The sequence below is a fragment of the Poecilia reticulata genome, chromosome 11 (genome assembly GCF_904066995.2).
Source record: "Poecilia reticulata chromosome 11, P_reticulata-male-v2, whole genome shotgun sequence".
In the NCBI taxonomy this organism is placed as follows: Eukaryota; Metazoa; Chordata; class Actinopteri; order Cyprinodontiformes; family Poeciliidae; genus Poecilia; species Poecilia reticulata.
Window position 1 is genome coordinate 10,553,056 of NC_088840.1, and position 13,625 is coordinate 10,566,680.

The 13,625-nt window shown below is 38.5% G+C and overlaps 3 protein-coding genes across 4 annotated transcripts in view; 1 reads left to right on the plus strand and 2 right to left on the minus strand.

Annotated features, from left to right (window-relative positions):
- The window catches only part of rftn1a (raftlin, lipid raft linker 1a), a 42,038-nt gene extending 38,619 nt beyond the window's left edge, over positions 1 to 3,419 (minus strand). For both annotated transcript variants that reach the window (XM_008421669.3, XM_008421668.3), the window contains exon 1: positions 2,082 to 3,419. The gene's annotated coding sequence lies outside the window, so the exon portion shown is untranslated. The remainder of the gene's footprint in view (positions 1 to 2,081) is intronic.
- Positions 3,420 to 3,508: 89 nt separating this feature from the next.
- dazl (deleted in azoospermia-like) lies at positions 3,509 to 8,722 on the minus strand. Its single transcript, XM_008421670.2, has 10 exons — positions 8,570 to 8,722; positions 7,783 to 7,905; positions 7,043 to 7,134; positions 6,440 to 6,491; positions 6,239 to 6,305; positions 5,830 to 5,969; positions 5,669 to 5,749; positions 5,446 to 5,496; positions 5,184 to 5,254; positions 3,509 to 4,762 (listed from the first exon to the last, which is right to left on the minus strand). Exons 1-9 carry the CDS (start codon positions 8,570 to 8,572, stop codon positions 5,210 to 5,212), a joined length of 654 nt encoding a protein of 217 aa, XP_008419892.1. The 5' UTR covers positions 8,573 to 8,722; the 3' UTR covers positions 3,509 to 4,762; positions 5,184 to 5,209.
- A 1,630-nt stretch (positions 8,723 to 10,352) lies between these two features.
- Positions 10,353 to 13,625, plus strand: part of dnah3 (dynein axonemal heavy chain 3) — a 33,637-nt gene continuing 30,364 nt past the window's right edge. Inside the window, exons 1-7 of the mRNA XM_008421671.2 lie at positions 10,353 to 10,892; positions 11,080 to 11,118; positions 11,714 to 11,815; positions 11,900 to 12,111; positions 12,208 to 12,382; positions 12,469 to 12,664; positions 13,189 to 13,384. Coding sequence (XP_008419893.2) covers positions 11,101 to 11,118; positions 11,714 to 11,815; positions 11,900 to 12,111; positions 12,208 to 12,382; positions 12,469 to 12,664; positions 13,189 to 13,384 — 899 coding nt within the window. The 5' untranslated portion in view covers positions 10,353 to 10,892; positions 11,080 to 11,100. The remainder of the gene's footprint in view (positions 10,893 to 11,079; positions 11,119 to 11,713; positions 11,816 to 11,899; positions 12,112 to 12,207; positions 12,383 to 12,468; positions 12,665 to 13,188; positions 13,385 to 13,625) is intronic.

A 13,625-nucleotide genomic window follows, 5' to 3' on the forward strand; every position in this document is an offset into this window, starting at 1 on the left:
ATTTTCTCAAGTCTTGGCTAAAACACAAATACATATATATATATATATATATATATATATATATATATATATATATATATAAAAAAAATTCCCTTCTCACCCTCCGCGGGTGGTCTGTTTCATCCTCTGAGCTCGAGTCCTCTACCAGAGGCCTGGGAGCTTGAGGGTTCTGCGCAGTATCTTGGCTGTGCCTAGAACTGCACATTTCTGGACTGAGATGTCTGATGTTGTTCCTGGGATCTGTTTGAGCCACTGCTCCAGTTTGGGGGTGACTGCCCCGAGGGCCCCGATGACCACAGGCACCACTGTGGTCTTCACCTTCCAGGTCTTTTCCAGTTCCTCCCTGAGGCCCTGGTATTTCTCCAATTTCTCATGCTCCTTTTTCCTGATGTTGTAATCACTTGGTATTGCTACATCCACCACAACGGCTTTCCTCTGTTCTTTATCCACCACCACAATGTCCGGTTGGTTCGCCATTACCATATATATATATATATATATAAGCTATATACTTTTTCACATATAAAGAAGATTAGTTAAGATTTGGAATGTGCTTTCTGATAACTCAATGTTAGTTATACACTGTTTGTGGACCTTTTAAAAGTTTGTCAAAGATATTTAAAACACTCATAAGAACAAAATTGCTTGGTCTAAATGTGATTTAAAGGTAGACATCTGTTATAATCTAACAACATTGTGAAAATGTGAGTTTTTAATAAAAGGTTATTAAAGCAGGCTGTGGTGGTTTTTAAAATTTAAAATATGACCCTCCACCCAAGGCATCCATACCTTCAGAGAGCTGTAATGTTCAGAAGAAACAATTGTATTACAGTTGTTTAATGCCAGTCTAAGCTAAATGGCTATTTCACTGTTTTTAAAGACACTGGATTGTTTTTGAATCATCTGCAGTTGAAAATTTAATTTACTTGAAACAGACTGGTCAAACCTGAAGTGATTTATGATACAAAGAACCAACACTATTAAAAGGTAAAATTAAGATTAATGAACACTTGAGTTTAATTGTAAAAGCACTGAAACATACACTACAGATCAGGGTGTTAGACATTTTTACACTGATATTTTCCAACTCAATTTTGTTTTTGTGAAATGCATTTTTTTATATATTCTTTTGATATTCTTAAAAGTCTCCTCTTTATTGAGAGTCTTATACTGGCCCTTTCATATTGGCTTAGTTGGAAGTGGGCACTTGTGTGAAATTTCTCATCGCTAATTGATGCCCCTTGCATGTTGTGTGGGTGCAGCCTTGCTTGAAATAGTACGTTGTTGGGTCAGCACAGCCAAGTTCATCCCACATGGCTGTGAAAGATCCTGTGGTACTTTTTCTTTTAAGACTTTTTTTAAGAAAAGAAACACAAGACATTGCATCAAAATTGATAGAGTATAAAGAAAACAAAGCGTCTTAAATACACCATAAACATAAACGCCAGGGATTTTATATTCAAGTTTAAACGTACATAGAGAGCGTTTAAGAATAGTAAAATGATTTAAGAGATTATATGATCTTTCATTAGTACTTTTAAATAGAAAATCAGAGTTCCGGTCAACTGATGAAGATTTTTGACAAGCAGTTAACCCCATAAAATTGAAAAGTTTCCTTGTAGATCCTGCAATGGTTTGGTGAAAGATAATCGATACGCGACAGGTCGCATCCGCGCGGCTTTTTCCTCGCGTGACATGCACGGCGGACACGCACTCCGTCACACATACCCCGAGTTCACCTGTTCGTCTAACCTGTGACAGCGAGTTGAAGGGCTTTATTCAGTTCGCTCCGCTGCTCAGTTACAAATGGAAAAGCAATAGTGAAATGACAGGACGCTCGGAGACATTAGTTTTATTGTGAAAGAGTCTGAGAATGTGGAGTGAGTTTAGCTAACTGTAAAGTTGTTTTAAAACATGCTACAGTAGGAGGGGGGGGATAAAAACATGTTCAGTCAGAATATTTAGGAAGTTATAACGAATTTAACTTCGGTCGCTGATTTTACCGTACATCTTCAGCAGAAACCCCTCTTTAAAAAAAAAAAAAAAAAAAAAAAAGCAGCAGCAAATAAAGAGATACTTACCCGTTAGAGGTGGTCTCGGTCTGTTTAGGAAGTGGAAAGTGGACTGAAACCCTCCTCGCTCCCGAGTCCCTCCTCTCTCTCTCTAATGTCTTCACTATCTGTTCCCGTCACGGCACGTGCGGCTCCCCCAGCCACCGCGATCCAATGGGAGGAAAACATGAATCCTTCATCTAGAAACTACAACTGAGTGGAAGCTCGGTTCATGGTAAACACTCCGTCTGGCTCCGACTGCTTGAGGAGGGGATAGGAGGGGAGAAGAGAGGGCGGATTATCTCTCCTCGCCTTCCTGTTGTTCCCTTCTTGCTGCACCAAACGCTGCAGGAAAAACGCACGTCCTGCAAGTACTATGAAATGACTGACTATGCAGGTGATGTACGTGGTTGCATACAAACAGCAGACAAGATTAAACTACAATATTATAACTGAGCGGAGGTATGCAACCGAATCTTTCTTTTATGTTTAGTTTGATAATTTTTTTTCTCCCCATGTCAAAATTCAAGACTTTATACACTTCCAAAGTTTCCCAGTCCATTTTTTGTCAAATGCAAAAATATAAATGGAAAACCTTAAAATTGAAAATAATTGAGCGTAAAATGGACGAACAGGTAAGACTTAAAAAGTATAACTAAAGAATGTTGAACTGAAACTGAAACAGTGGACCAGTGCGTGGAGGAAAGATGGAGAGAATAACAGATGAAGATAGTTGATAAATGGAAAAAGAGATGGATCAGCAAATAAAAAATCTAATGGCTGCTGGATGGATGGACGGACAGTAACTTGGAGGATTAGATGGATGGATGATGGACAAATAGATTGGTTGGTGGATGAAAGATGCAGAAAACATGGAAAGATGCATCGTTAAAATAATGGATGATGAACAGAGTAGATGGATGGCCAAATGAATGGATTTAAACAGACAAATGGAAGAATAGATGAAGGGATAGATGGTGGAATAAATGGAAGTATGGATGAGTGGGTGGACAAATATGTACTTAGATAAGTAAAGTTTTTCCACGTTATTTCAATTAATACCAAGTTGTTCAGCCTATGCGTGAATCCCATAAAGCTACCATTAAGGTTAAATGTATGTTTTTCAAGGGTCTTTCTTAGGAAAATTTATATTTCATAAGGAGCTATCCAGACTAATCCATAATTCAGAAACGTCTGACAGGGGGCTCAGGGGAGGGTGGGCCAAAGGCTGGAAAGGGCACTCTGGGGACCCACAGTCACACCATCAGGCTGTGACAAAAACAAAACGCCCTCTGACCAAAAGACGAGGAGCTTGTTGCCAGGCAAGCCCGACTTGAGGAGCGGCAACCACCGACGGGGAGGCAGGATCGGAGCTACGCCGCTCTCGACAGCTCCATGCAGATCCGAGACACATCCTGCAAGTTTCAACACAAAGTTGTGGTAAAAATCAGACAGAATTATGACAAACTGAACTTATTTATTGAACAAAATAATCCAAAATCCAACAAAAAACAAACAAAAAAAAGACTTCAAACTGTGACTTTCTCAGGCTCTCTGAACAAAAACGTCTCAACACAATGGTGCCTCCGCAACTCGAAGTCAACGTCCAGAAACTATTAGATGAAAAGAAAAACTGATGTACACCACATGCTAATGTGCATCTATATTAAGCTATGTTTAAAATGAAACTTAAAACCCCATCCGGTGCATTCACTTATTAAATGTCTAAAATAATGCTTTATGAAAGACATGCAATCAAACAAATCCCCATCAAAAAAAAAAAGATAAATAAATAAAATAAAAACTGTCTGAACTGTAAATAACCCAACTAGTGAAAAACAGGCTGTAACAAGTTTTGAAAAACTGTCATTTTCTCCTTTTTTATCCTAACATTAGTTGATTAATGAGTCAAAGCAAAGTGAATTGATGCTGCGACTGTCTTCGACTGTGAACTTCTGGAGGCACATGACGAACATTTACAACCAACGACCAAAACAAAAATTACTAATGGTGATGAGGTGCGAGGCCAAGCCCGCCTTTCATTTACCACAGTGACACCCAGTGAAATAAAAAGGGAGCGCAAAATGCCAGTGCTTAAAATTTATGATCGTGCCCTTATGCTGTAGGAAAGTTAATAAAGATCTTAATCAGAGGAGCATTAGACCTGACAAAAAAAAAAAAAAGATCCACTGTAGAGAACAGATTGTAACAATGTACAAATATACAAACGCATTCCTTCCTATGTACAGAGAGCCCTTAAAACAGACTGGACAAAACCAATAAAACAGGAAAAAATAAATTAAACATAATATATAAATAAACGGAAAAAGTGAGATTAAAAGCCTTTCCATTTTTTTTTCTTTTCTTTTGCTTGGGACTGTAAATAAGAAAAAAAAGTGATCCCATGTTTCGGCTGGTATACCAAATGTGCTCTTCTCATCCTTTATAAAAGTCTCTGTGATCTGTGTGAGTTAAAAGTAGCCGACCACAGGTCAACCTCACCGATCTTGGTTCAAGTGACTTGGATCGAAGTGGTTCGGTTTACGTTGAAAGCTCAAGAAGTCTGGTGTTAAAACGGCTCTGAAAAAAGATTTGACGGGAGAGACGAGGGCGTTCTGAAAACAATCTGGGGAGTCAGGATGCTTTCAGACGTCCAGAATGCCAAGATGTCACCATGTCCACATCTTGACTTGTTGAAGCTACTACTGCGTCTGGAAAAGATGAAAGAGCACAAAGAAATGAGCCATTTCTTAAAACTAGTAACACTGTAAGCCTTTATTTCTGTTCTATGGTTATAGAATAATGAAAACTCAAAAGTCTTTTTTTTTCTGGTAATTTATTGTATCAGTAAAATAAAAAACTGATGACCTGCTACATAAATGCAGTGTGAAATTCAGCAATTCCATCCAAGGATAAAGTCTTTGGTTAGTTGTTATATATATATATATATATATAAAATTTAAAAAAATAAATAAAAGGGGTTTTGTCAAAGATGTAAGAAGCCCGAAAAGACTACATCCCTCAATTTCAGTTTTTTTTGTACTGAAATACATAAATTTATGTCAAACGTTGAGATGAATTAATCCCCTTCCTAGACACATTGCTTACAAAAACATGCAGACGTAGCTTTACCTTGCAGAAGGCTCAGTAGCTTTCATCTACAGCACAGTCAACATAGTCTGGACTCCACAATCCACAAAGCTCTAAAAACAGGATTTAGGATCAGAAAACAGAAAGGACATGTACTTGATTAAAAATTCCTATGCACAAAAGCAACCTCTAGAGGTGGGACTGAATATTGTAATCAAAACAGAAGACTATTTTCAAAATTTGTTATGAACAAAAAGGGAGAAAACAAGTGTTTCCAATGAATTGGAGTGAAATAAATAATTACCTGATTGACAGGCCGAGTCCTTTGGTCTGGAGTCCAGGGAGCTGGGGTGTACTGCGTGTTGGAGGGGGGAGAGGTCAGATGTCAAGCAAACAGCAACAACACAACAAGCTCGCTTCTTAAGGAAAACTGAAGCTAGAGAAACTAAAGTATTTCACAAGCAGAAACTACAGTGAAGGAAGCAATGCAGGCTAAATCCTACTATCTGCTGTGTTTATGCGTTTACCTGGTAGGGGTAGGGGTTCTGTGCGTAGCTCATCGGCACCTGTGGAACCATCACCCCGCTGAAGCTGCTGTAGGAGTACGGCTGCTCCAAGAACCAGTAAGAACAGGCTTATTAACAGTTAACGTGGAGATGAAATACAGCGGAAAGAGGAAAACAGTTACCTGATTATACGGGTTGCCTCCGCTGTAGACGGGTGAGGGCTGTGTAACCCCTCCTCCCATTGGTGAGCAACAAGCACAGTAGATATATTGGCTAGGACTCATCCAAGGAGCGGATCCGACCAGACGGGATGGTATGGATCCTGAAAAAAGTAAAAAGAAAGTAGGACATCAGCTTCTTTTTGGCGATGGTGAAACACACTGAACTTTCCCAAAGGGCCATTTGTTTCATTTTTTTAAGTTGCGGACATTTCCATTACTTCTAGAGGTACCACTGTCGCTTTTGTCAAGCTTACACACACTGATGTACACTGATGCAAAGCGTGAACAGGATTATTCATTTTTGACTCCGCTAAAGTTTAAAGACAAAGAATTATTCCCAGGAAGTTAATGTGAAGCAAAATCAACATACGTGGACTCCGTTGCTTCATGATTGCAGGGCCCAGCTTGAGTTTCCGCCCTTTAAAACTGATCTGTTGCTGTAACAGATAATAAAATATATATATATATATATATATATATATATATATATATATATATATATATATAATTATGCAGAAAATACAAATCTTGGTTGTTACATAAAATATTTATGCATAAAACATTCACTGACCTCAATGATTGACTGAATGTTGACATCTTCATTGAAATACACAAACCCGTACCTAGGAACACACAAAGCAGTCCACATGCTTAATGACGGAAAATATGAAGCAGAAAATAGCCATAAAATCCATTCACTCATATCAACTAATAATATACAGTAGAACATTGTGCAAACCCACTAAAGAATGGACCCAACTTAAGATCATTCACCAATATGTGAGCAGGAATGTCTTGGTGCCAAATGATGTGACTGTAATGTGTTGTGTTGCCACAGGGTGGCAGCATTAGTTATTGTCCTTGTGATGTCCATTTAGTGAAAGTAGAATTTGTGCTAAATGGACAGTGTAACATTAACACAAAAGGAAAGTTCAGGCTGTGTACCTGTTAGGGAGGGCTTACTTCAGGTGTGTTTAAAAATAAAACATTAAACCAGTGAACACAATAAAAGTTACTTTGTACATGTTTTTTTATATCTTTAAAAAAAAAGAAGAAGCTAATTCTTAGTCTCATTGTCTCGACTTAACGCAAATTTGCATTAAACCTTCTTCAAGAACAAACTTGTATGAACTTTAAACTGTGACTATGACAACACACCTCTAAACATACTCACCCTTTGCAAACCCCTCCACGGTACGTGATTATTTTTACTTCCTTGACATTGCCATATCTTGTAAAGAAGTCCCGCATTTCATTTTCATCCACCTAACGGTTTAAACAACAAAAAAATAAAAAATCAATTGCTATGGTTTTTAAACGCATAGTCTTTTACGATCAACTGAGATTGACTGCATAAAATTAAGACTGGATTGCAATTTCAAAGGAATGAGGCTGCATGTAACAAAAACTGATGCTGCTTATGTATTAGGGCTGTAGTAGAATTAAATGGATTCACTCTAATTTAAGTGCATATTTTTGGATAAGTAAAAAAAAAAAAGTTGTAGGCTTGGATCCTCTGGAAACTGCTGAAGATGACGAGAAATATGATGCACAACTCGTATTTCAATATCAAAACAGATTGCTTTGAAGTTGAAAAATTATTCTTATTTTTAAATGCAGTTAATTAAAAATGTGAAAATTACACTCACTAACACACAGATTTGTCATATTTAAAATGAAAGTTAGTACTTAATCCTTTTGTGGCTAATAAGAATTTTTGTTATTCTAGAATTCAGCTCTTAATTAATCCCATTGTTGTTTTTTTATTATTTCCAAGAATTAAAATAAGCCATGTTTTTTGAATTTTTTATGAAGGAACAAAAATATTAGCCCAAGTTCAGCATCAGTCCACACAGAACCATTACTAACCTATATATATGATTTCAATGAAATTAAAATCAATTATAAACTCACCTTCATGTCGATCCCACCCACAAAGAGGGCGTTGGGGGTCAGTCTGCCCTCTGGCAGAATGTATCCATTAGATAACTTCAAAGAAGGTACAGTCTGGGTAATGGTTCTTGGCTTGTTGAAATCCTTGCAAAAAAAAAAAAAAAGTTACATTTGAGATATATGAATGTCGTGTGATTATCACAAGAAACTAGTCGTAGTAAAATCTACATCGTTGGAAAGTTTGGAGTCGGGGCTTGTTGACATTTTGAACTTGAGCAGCAGGCTACATTGTCTAACAACATGGCGGCCATGTTCTCGCCTGAAGAAAAAAAAAAAAAAACTTTACAAGAAAAAATGGATACATGCAAATTCAACTATTTCTCTATTCAATTTTCAAGCAAACCACTTATATTGTAACTAACATGGAGTTTTGTTCTGGAACTTAACGCTCTAGTGTTCAGGCGATTATGAATAAAACACACATTGGTGCTTCCACAATTGAACACTCCCGCTTTAGCTCACAAGAACCGACTTTATCACCGGGCACAAAAGAAACAAAGACACGTCGACAAAATCGTCTACGCTGTTAATCTGACTCACTTTTTTGGGCGAAACTAATGTTAAGTATAGGTTAAATTCGTTTTTAGTCAAGCTAACATTTGCTAGTGGAAATATTCCGCCGTTTTTAGCTCAAGCTAGCATCGGTTAGCTAGCATATCATCGTTATTACCAATAATCTCCAGTGAGCACGCTCTTTTAACTAATTTATACCTATAAGATGCATACTACGTTGAACAAAGAGACTTACCATGGCTAAAACAATAAAAACCAATAACTTTGGTTGACTCTCAAGCCGATGACCTGTTGCGTTCTGCCGAGACAACCACTGCACTGAGACTAAACCACACCCAATGCTCACCACGTGACTCAAGATGCTTACAGACCACACAGGCAAATAGGTAAAATCCAGATTCTAGCTACTGAAAATGTGAACAAACTTCGCCTGCGAAATGTTATGTTTTGTCGAAATGAACGATCTATCAAATAAAAACGTTTTTTTTATTTATTGTTTCTCACAGTGACATAAATCATATAACTTTTAAATTGTACGTTTATATATATATATATATATATATATATATATATATATATATATATATATATATATTAAAAAAAATTCCCTTCTCACCCTCCTCGGGTGGTCTGTTTCATCCTCTGAGCTCGGGTCCTCTACCAGAGGCCTGGGAGCTTGAGGGTTCTGCGCAGTATCTTGGCTGTGCCTAGAACTGCACATTTCTGGACTGAGATGTCTGATGTTGTTCCTGGGATCTGTTGTAGCCACTGCTCCAGTTTGGGGGTGACTGCCCCGAGGGCCCCGATTACCACAGGCACCACTGTGGTCTTCACCTTCCAGGTCTTTTCCAGTTCCTCCCTGAGGCCCTGGTACTTCTCCAATTTCTCATGCTCCTTTTTCCTGATGTTGTAATCACTTGGTATTGCTACATCCACCACAACGGCTTTCCTCTGTTCTTTATCCACCACCACAATGTCCGGTTGGTTCGCCATTACCATCTTGTCTGTCTGGATCTGGAAGTCCCACAGGATCTTAGCTCGGTCATTCTCCACCACTTTTGGGGGTGTTCCCCACTTTGATCTCGGGGCTTCCAGTCCATATTCTGCACAGATGTTCCTGTACACTATGCCTGCCACTTGGTTATGTCGTTCCATGTACGATTTCCCTGCCAGCATCTTGCACCCTGCTATTATGTGCTGGACTGTCTCAGGGGCCTCCTTGCACAACCTACACCTTGGGTCTTCTCTGGTGTGGTAGATCTGAGCCTCTATTGCTCTGGTGTTTAGGGCCTGTTCCTGGGCGGCCAGGATGAGAGCCTCTGTGCTGTCCTTGAGTCCAGCTTTCTCCAGCCATTGGTAGGTTTTCCTGACATCAGCCACTTCAGTTATTTGTCGGTGGTACATCCCATGTAGGGGCTTGTCCTCCCATGATGGTACTTCCAGCACCTTGTCTTCTGTTCCCCATTGCCTGAGACATTCGCTGAGCACATCGTCCGTTGAGGCTTTGTCCTTGATGTATTTATGGATCTTGGATGTTTCATCCTGGACAGTGGCTCTCACACTCACTAGTCCTCTGCCTCCTTCCTTACGGCTCGTGTACAGTCTCAGGGTGCTGGATTTGGGGTGGAATCCTCCATGCATGGTTAGTAGCTTCCTAGTCTTAACATCCGTGGCCTTCATCTCTTCCATTGGCCAGCTAATTATTCCGGCAGGGTATCTGATTACTGGTAAGGCATAGCTGTTTATTGCACGGATCTTGTTCTTGCCATTGAGCTGGCTTCTCAGGACTTGCCTTATTCGTTGGAGGTATTTGGCTGTGGCTCCTTTCCTTGTGACCTCATTGAGGTTGCCATTTGCTTGTGGTATTCCCATATATATATATATATATATATATATATATATATATATATATATATATATATATATATATTATGCTTCTTTGCTTCTTATGCTTCTAATTATTTAGTAAAAGCCTTTTTGTTTTTAAATAGCCGTTTTTACGCTTTACCTGCTTTTTTAGCGGGGAAAACATTGAAAACATTTTTTATTCAAAAATGTTTTGGAATGTGCATTAACTAATTTACGAATCTGTAATCACTGCTTCAGACTAATTATACATTTAAAAAATAATGGCCATAAATAAAATTATTTATGAAATATCGTTTTCGCTTAATATTTCAAGTTTCTGATGAACACATATCTAAATGTTGTTTAATCTCAACATCTCGGTTGTAAATAAGAAACCGGAAAAGACAGTGGTATTGCGGGTTTTTATTTTAACAGCCATTTATAAAGTAACCCCAAATAGCAAATATTTGAAATGATTCCCTTTTTTTTATTTAGACCGTACATTTTGATAAAATCTTCAGCAAGCGCGTGCACTGTATTTAGCATATCGTCCTTTTATGGAAGAAAAAAAAACGGTAATTGACGTTGCCACGGAGACCACAGTGCTCGAAACCAACGAGTGTTTCTGTTTACAGGAACTTGGTACTTCCCGGGTTAAAGTTTTCAGCAGAGAAAATATCAGCGCACTGATATCGTTTCATGTTTAGCAGGTGAGTGCAGTCATGTATTTTTAAGTAGAGCTTTATTCTTCACCGCTTGTTGTAACTAACAAAACATACCAGCAGCACACGGAAGAAGGTACACAGGTGTTTGGTAATAAGCTACTCAATGATTAGAAAAAAAGTCCGACTTTATGTGGAATTTTGTTCTAACATGTCAATTTTCTTCCCCCATTAGATTTGTTGAAGCTGAACAATTATGGAGCGACTTCAGAAGGTAAGGTTTTGACTCTTTCTGACGAGTTGTCCAGCTTTTCCCACATTATAATTTGAGTCAGAATTTTGGGAAATAATAAATGAAACAAATTTTGCTGTCATGGTTAGCTAAGGTTTATGGATTAAACCTTAACTGCTGCAGAAAAATAGTATGCCTTGCAAAAGTTGTATTGATAACTCTTGAACCCTTTCACATTTGTGACTTCGTAATTTCAAACGTATTGTATTCATGGACTACTTTATGCAATACACCAAAGGATACATGTTTAAAAAATTTTTTTTACCTGTAAACATGTGAGAAAGTAAAAGGGAGTTAAGTACAGGTGGACACCATACTTATTGGATTTTTATGTTTTAAAAGATCTTGTAAACCTTGTTTTCTGATCACTTCATAAGTATGTGTTCATCTATCACTTAAGATCTCAATAAAATGCATTCAATGTTATTGTTTTAATGTAATAACGTGAAAAGGTTCAAGGGATGTGAACGCTTCTGCAAGACACTATTTAAATCCTACAGTTGTTTGTAATTCACATTTGGAGACTATGGTTAACATGAACATAAAAATGTTTCCCTTCCTTTCCTGATCCCCACAGATGGAAGATGACTCCCTCTATAATTTGGGTCAGGCTATAGACCACCCCTTCCCCCCTCCCCTGCCTGAAAAGTGTGCTGCCGATCCATCAGACATATATCAAGTAAGACTGTCAAACACCGTTTTACTTGTTAGCAAGTTCAGTTTTTTTTTATGTTTCTGAACCCCTGTCATTTCACTCTATCAGGTGGTACAAAGACATAGTAACTACCCACCCATCATTCAGACCAATACATTCCGCGTGTCTGTTCCATTTAAAGAACAACGGCACCACCGAGCTCCCAGCGAGTCTATCGGAAACAACTACAGCCCCAAGGCGCAGGACTTGAAGATAGACAAACTCACCAGACAACGTCCATCACGCAAGTCCTCGGCAACGGCAACTGGACCAAAGAGAGTGTAATAGCACACTCCACACACGTTGCAAAAGAAGTTTCATGCGTGCCGTATTCTTTAACTTTAAGAACGTCATGCGTGTGATTCTGATTTTCACAGGAGGCCACCGCACAGCCCATCTAGCCCATCTAGCCCCACTCAGACAAAATCCAAGAGAAGAAAGACAAGAATATACAGAAGCCCGCCAATGAGTCCTTCTGAGCAGCTTGTCATCATGCACAAGCAGGAGGAAACTCAGAATGCTCAGAATGAATACAGTGAAACAGACCTGGAGGTCAGAAGCAGTGAATTAATTCACAGACTTCGAGAGATCATTTGTTTGATTTGAACTCATTGGCAATCTTAACTTTTCTCACACAGAGGTATACATACTACGTCAAAAGAGGCATCCCCTTTTACATGTTGGCCCCCTATCCAAAGCAGTCGATGGTCAACATTAAGAATATGCTACCTCCTGAGCCAGAGGAGGGTGTCAAAAAACCCATCCGAACCCTGAGGAATAACTTGACAGAGGAGGTCGAAGACGGTTATTACTTCAACCTCAGGAAGAGCATAGGTAAATCTGTTTGTGTTTACAGTGGACGGAAAAAATGCATGTAGTGCTGATAAATTTCTAAATTTCTGTACCGTAGAAAGTGAGAACACTGATAAATTCATCCAAAATGTTGTCCACACAAATCCTGTGAACATAACTGAAAAACAAAGTCATATTTTATAAGGGGGAAAACAATATGTATGTGCATTCTAATTTGGCAGTATGTTTGTTTTTTTTTCTTCACAAACTGGTTTGCGAAGCTGTTCATAATTTCTTTCAGACTGACAATGCCTTTCCATCTCTAGAAAAAAGATATTATGCCCACAGCATGATGCTGCCTCCACCAGATGTTACTGTTGTCATCGTGTTGTTTTTAAGTCACGCTCAGTATGATGTTTGTGCCAAACTTAACTTTTGGAATCGTGGCCTAACGGTCATGTTTGGCTTTATTAGAACGTTGTCCACTTTCCGACAAGGTTAACAGTAATAAATTATGAAACACCTTCTGGAATCATTGTAATAAATGCTTTGATCTTTTTCATCAGTGGATTACATTCTAATGGACCCATCTGAGGGCCTGCGACTGACAATAAACAACATTCCAAAGCCTTTTCCCAGGAGGGTGATTCGTCCTCCAGTTCCCTGGGCTGTTAGCTACAGGGAAGCCAAACTGTGGCAAATGCAACATCTTTTTAATGTGTGTCCTTTTATGGGCCTCTTACAGCAAATCTGGATAGAACGGTAAGACATGCTGTTCATTTATTGTTTTGAGTAGTTCATCTTTTTTAAAGCATTAAAAATACATATTTAGTAAGTGTAAGGCTTACTTCGACTTGCAGCTGCAACTTGTGAAAGTGGCATGTGAATCATAATAAATGGTGGCCATTTATCATATCATTTATCATTTGTTGTGAACATTTCTTATTATAAGAAACTTGATTTATTGTTATCTTGATAAATTTCAATGACGTGAAAAAAACCC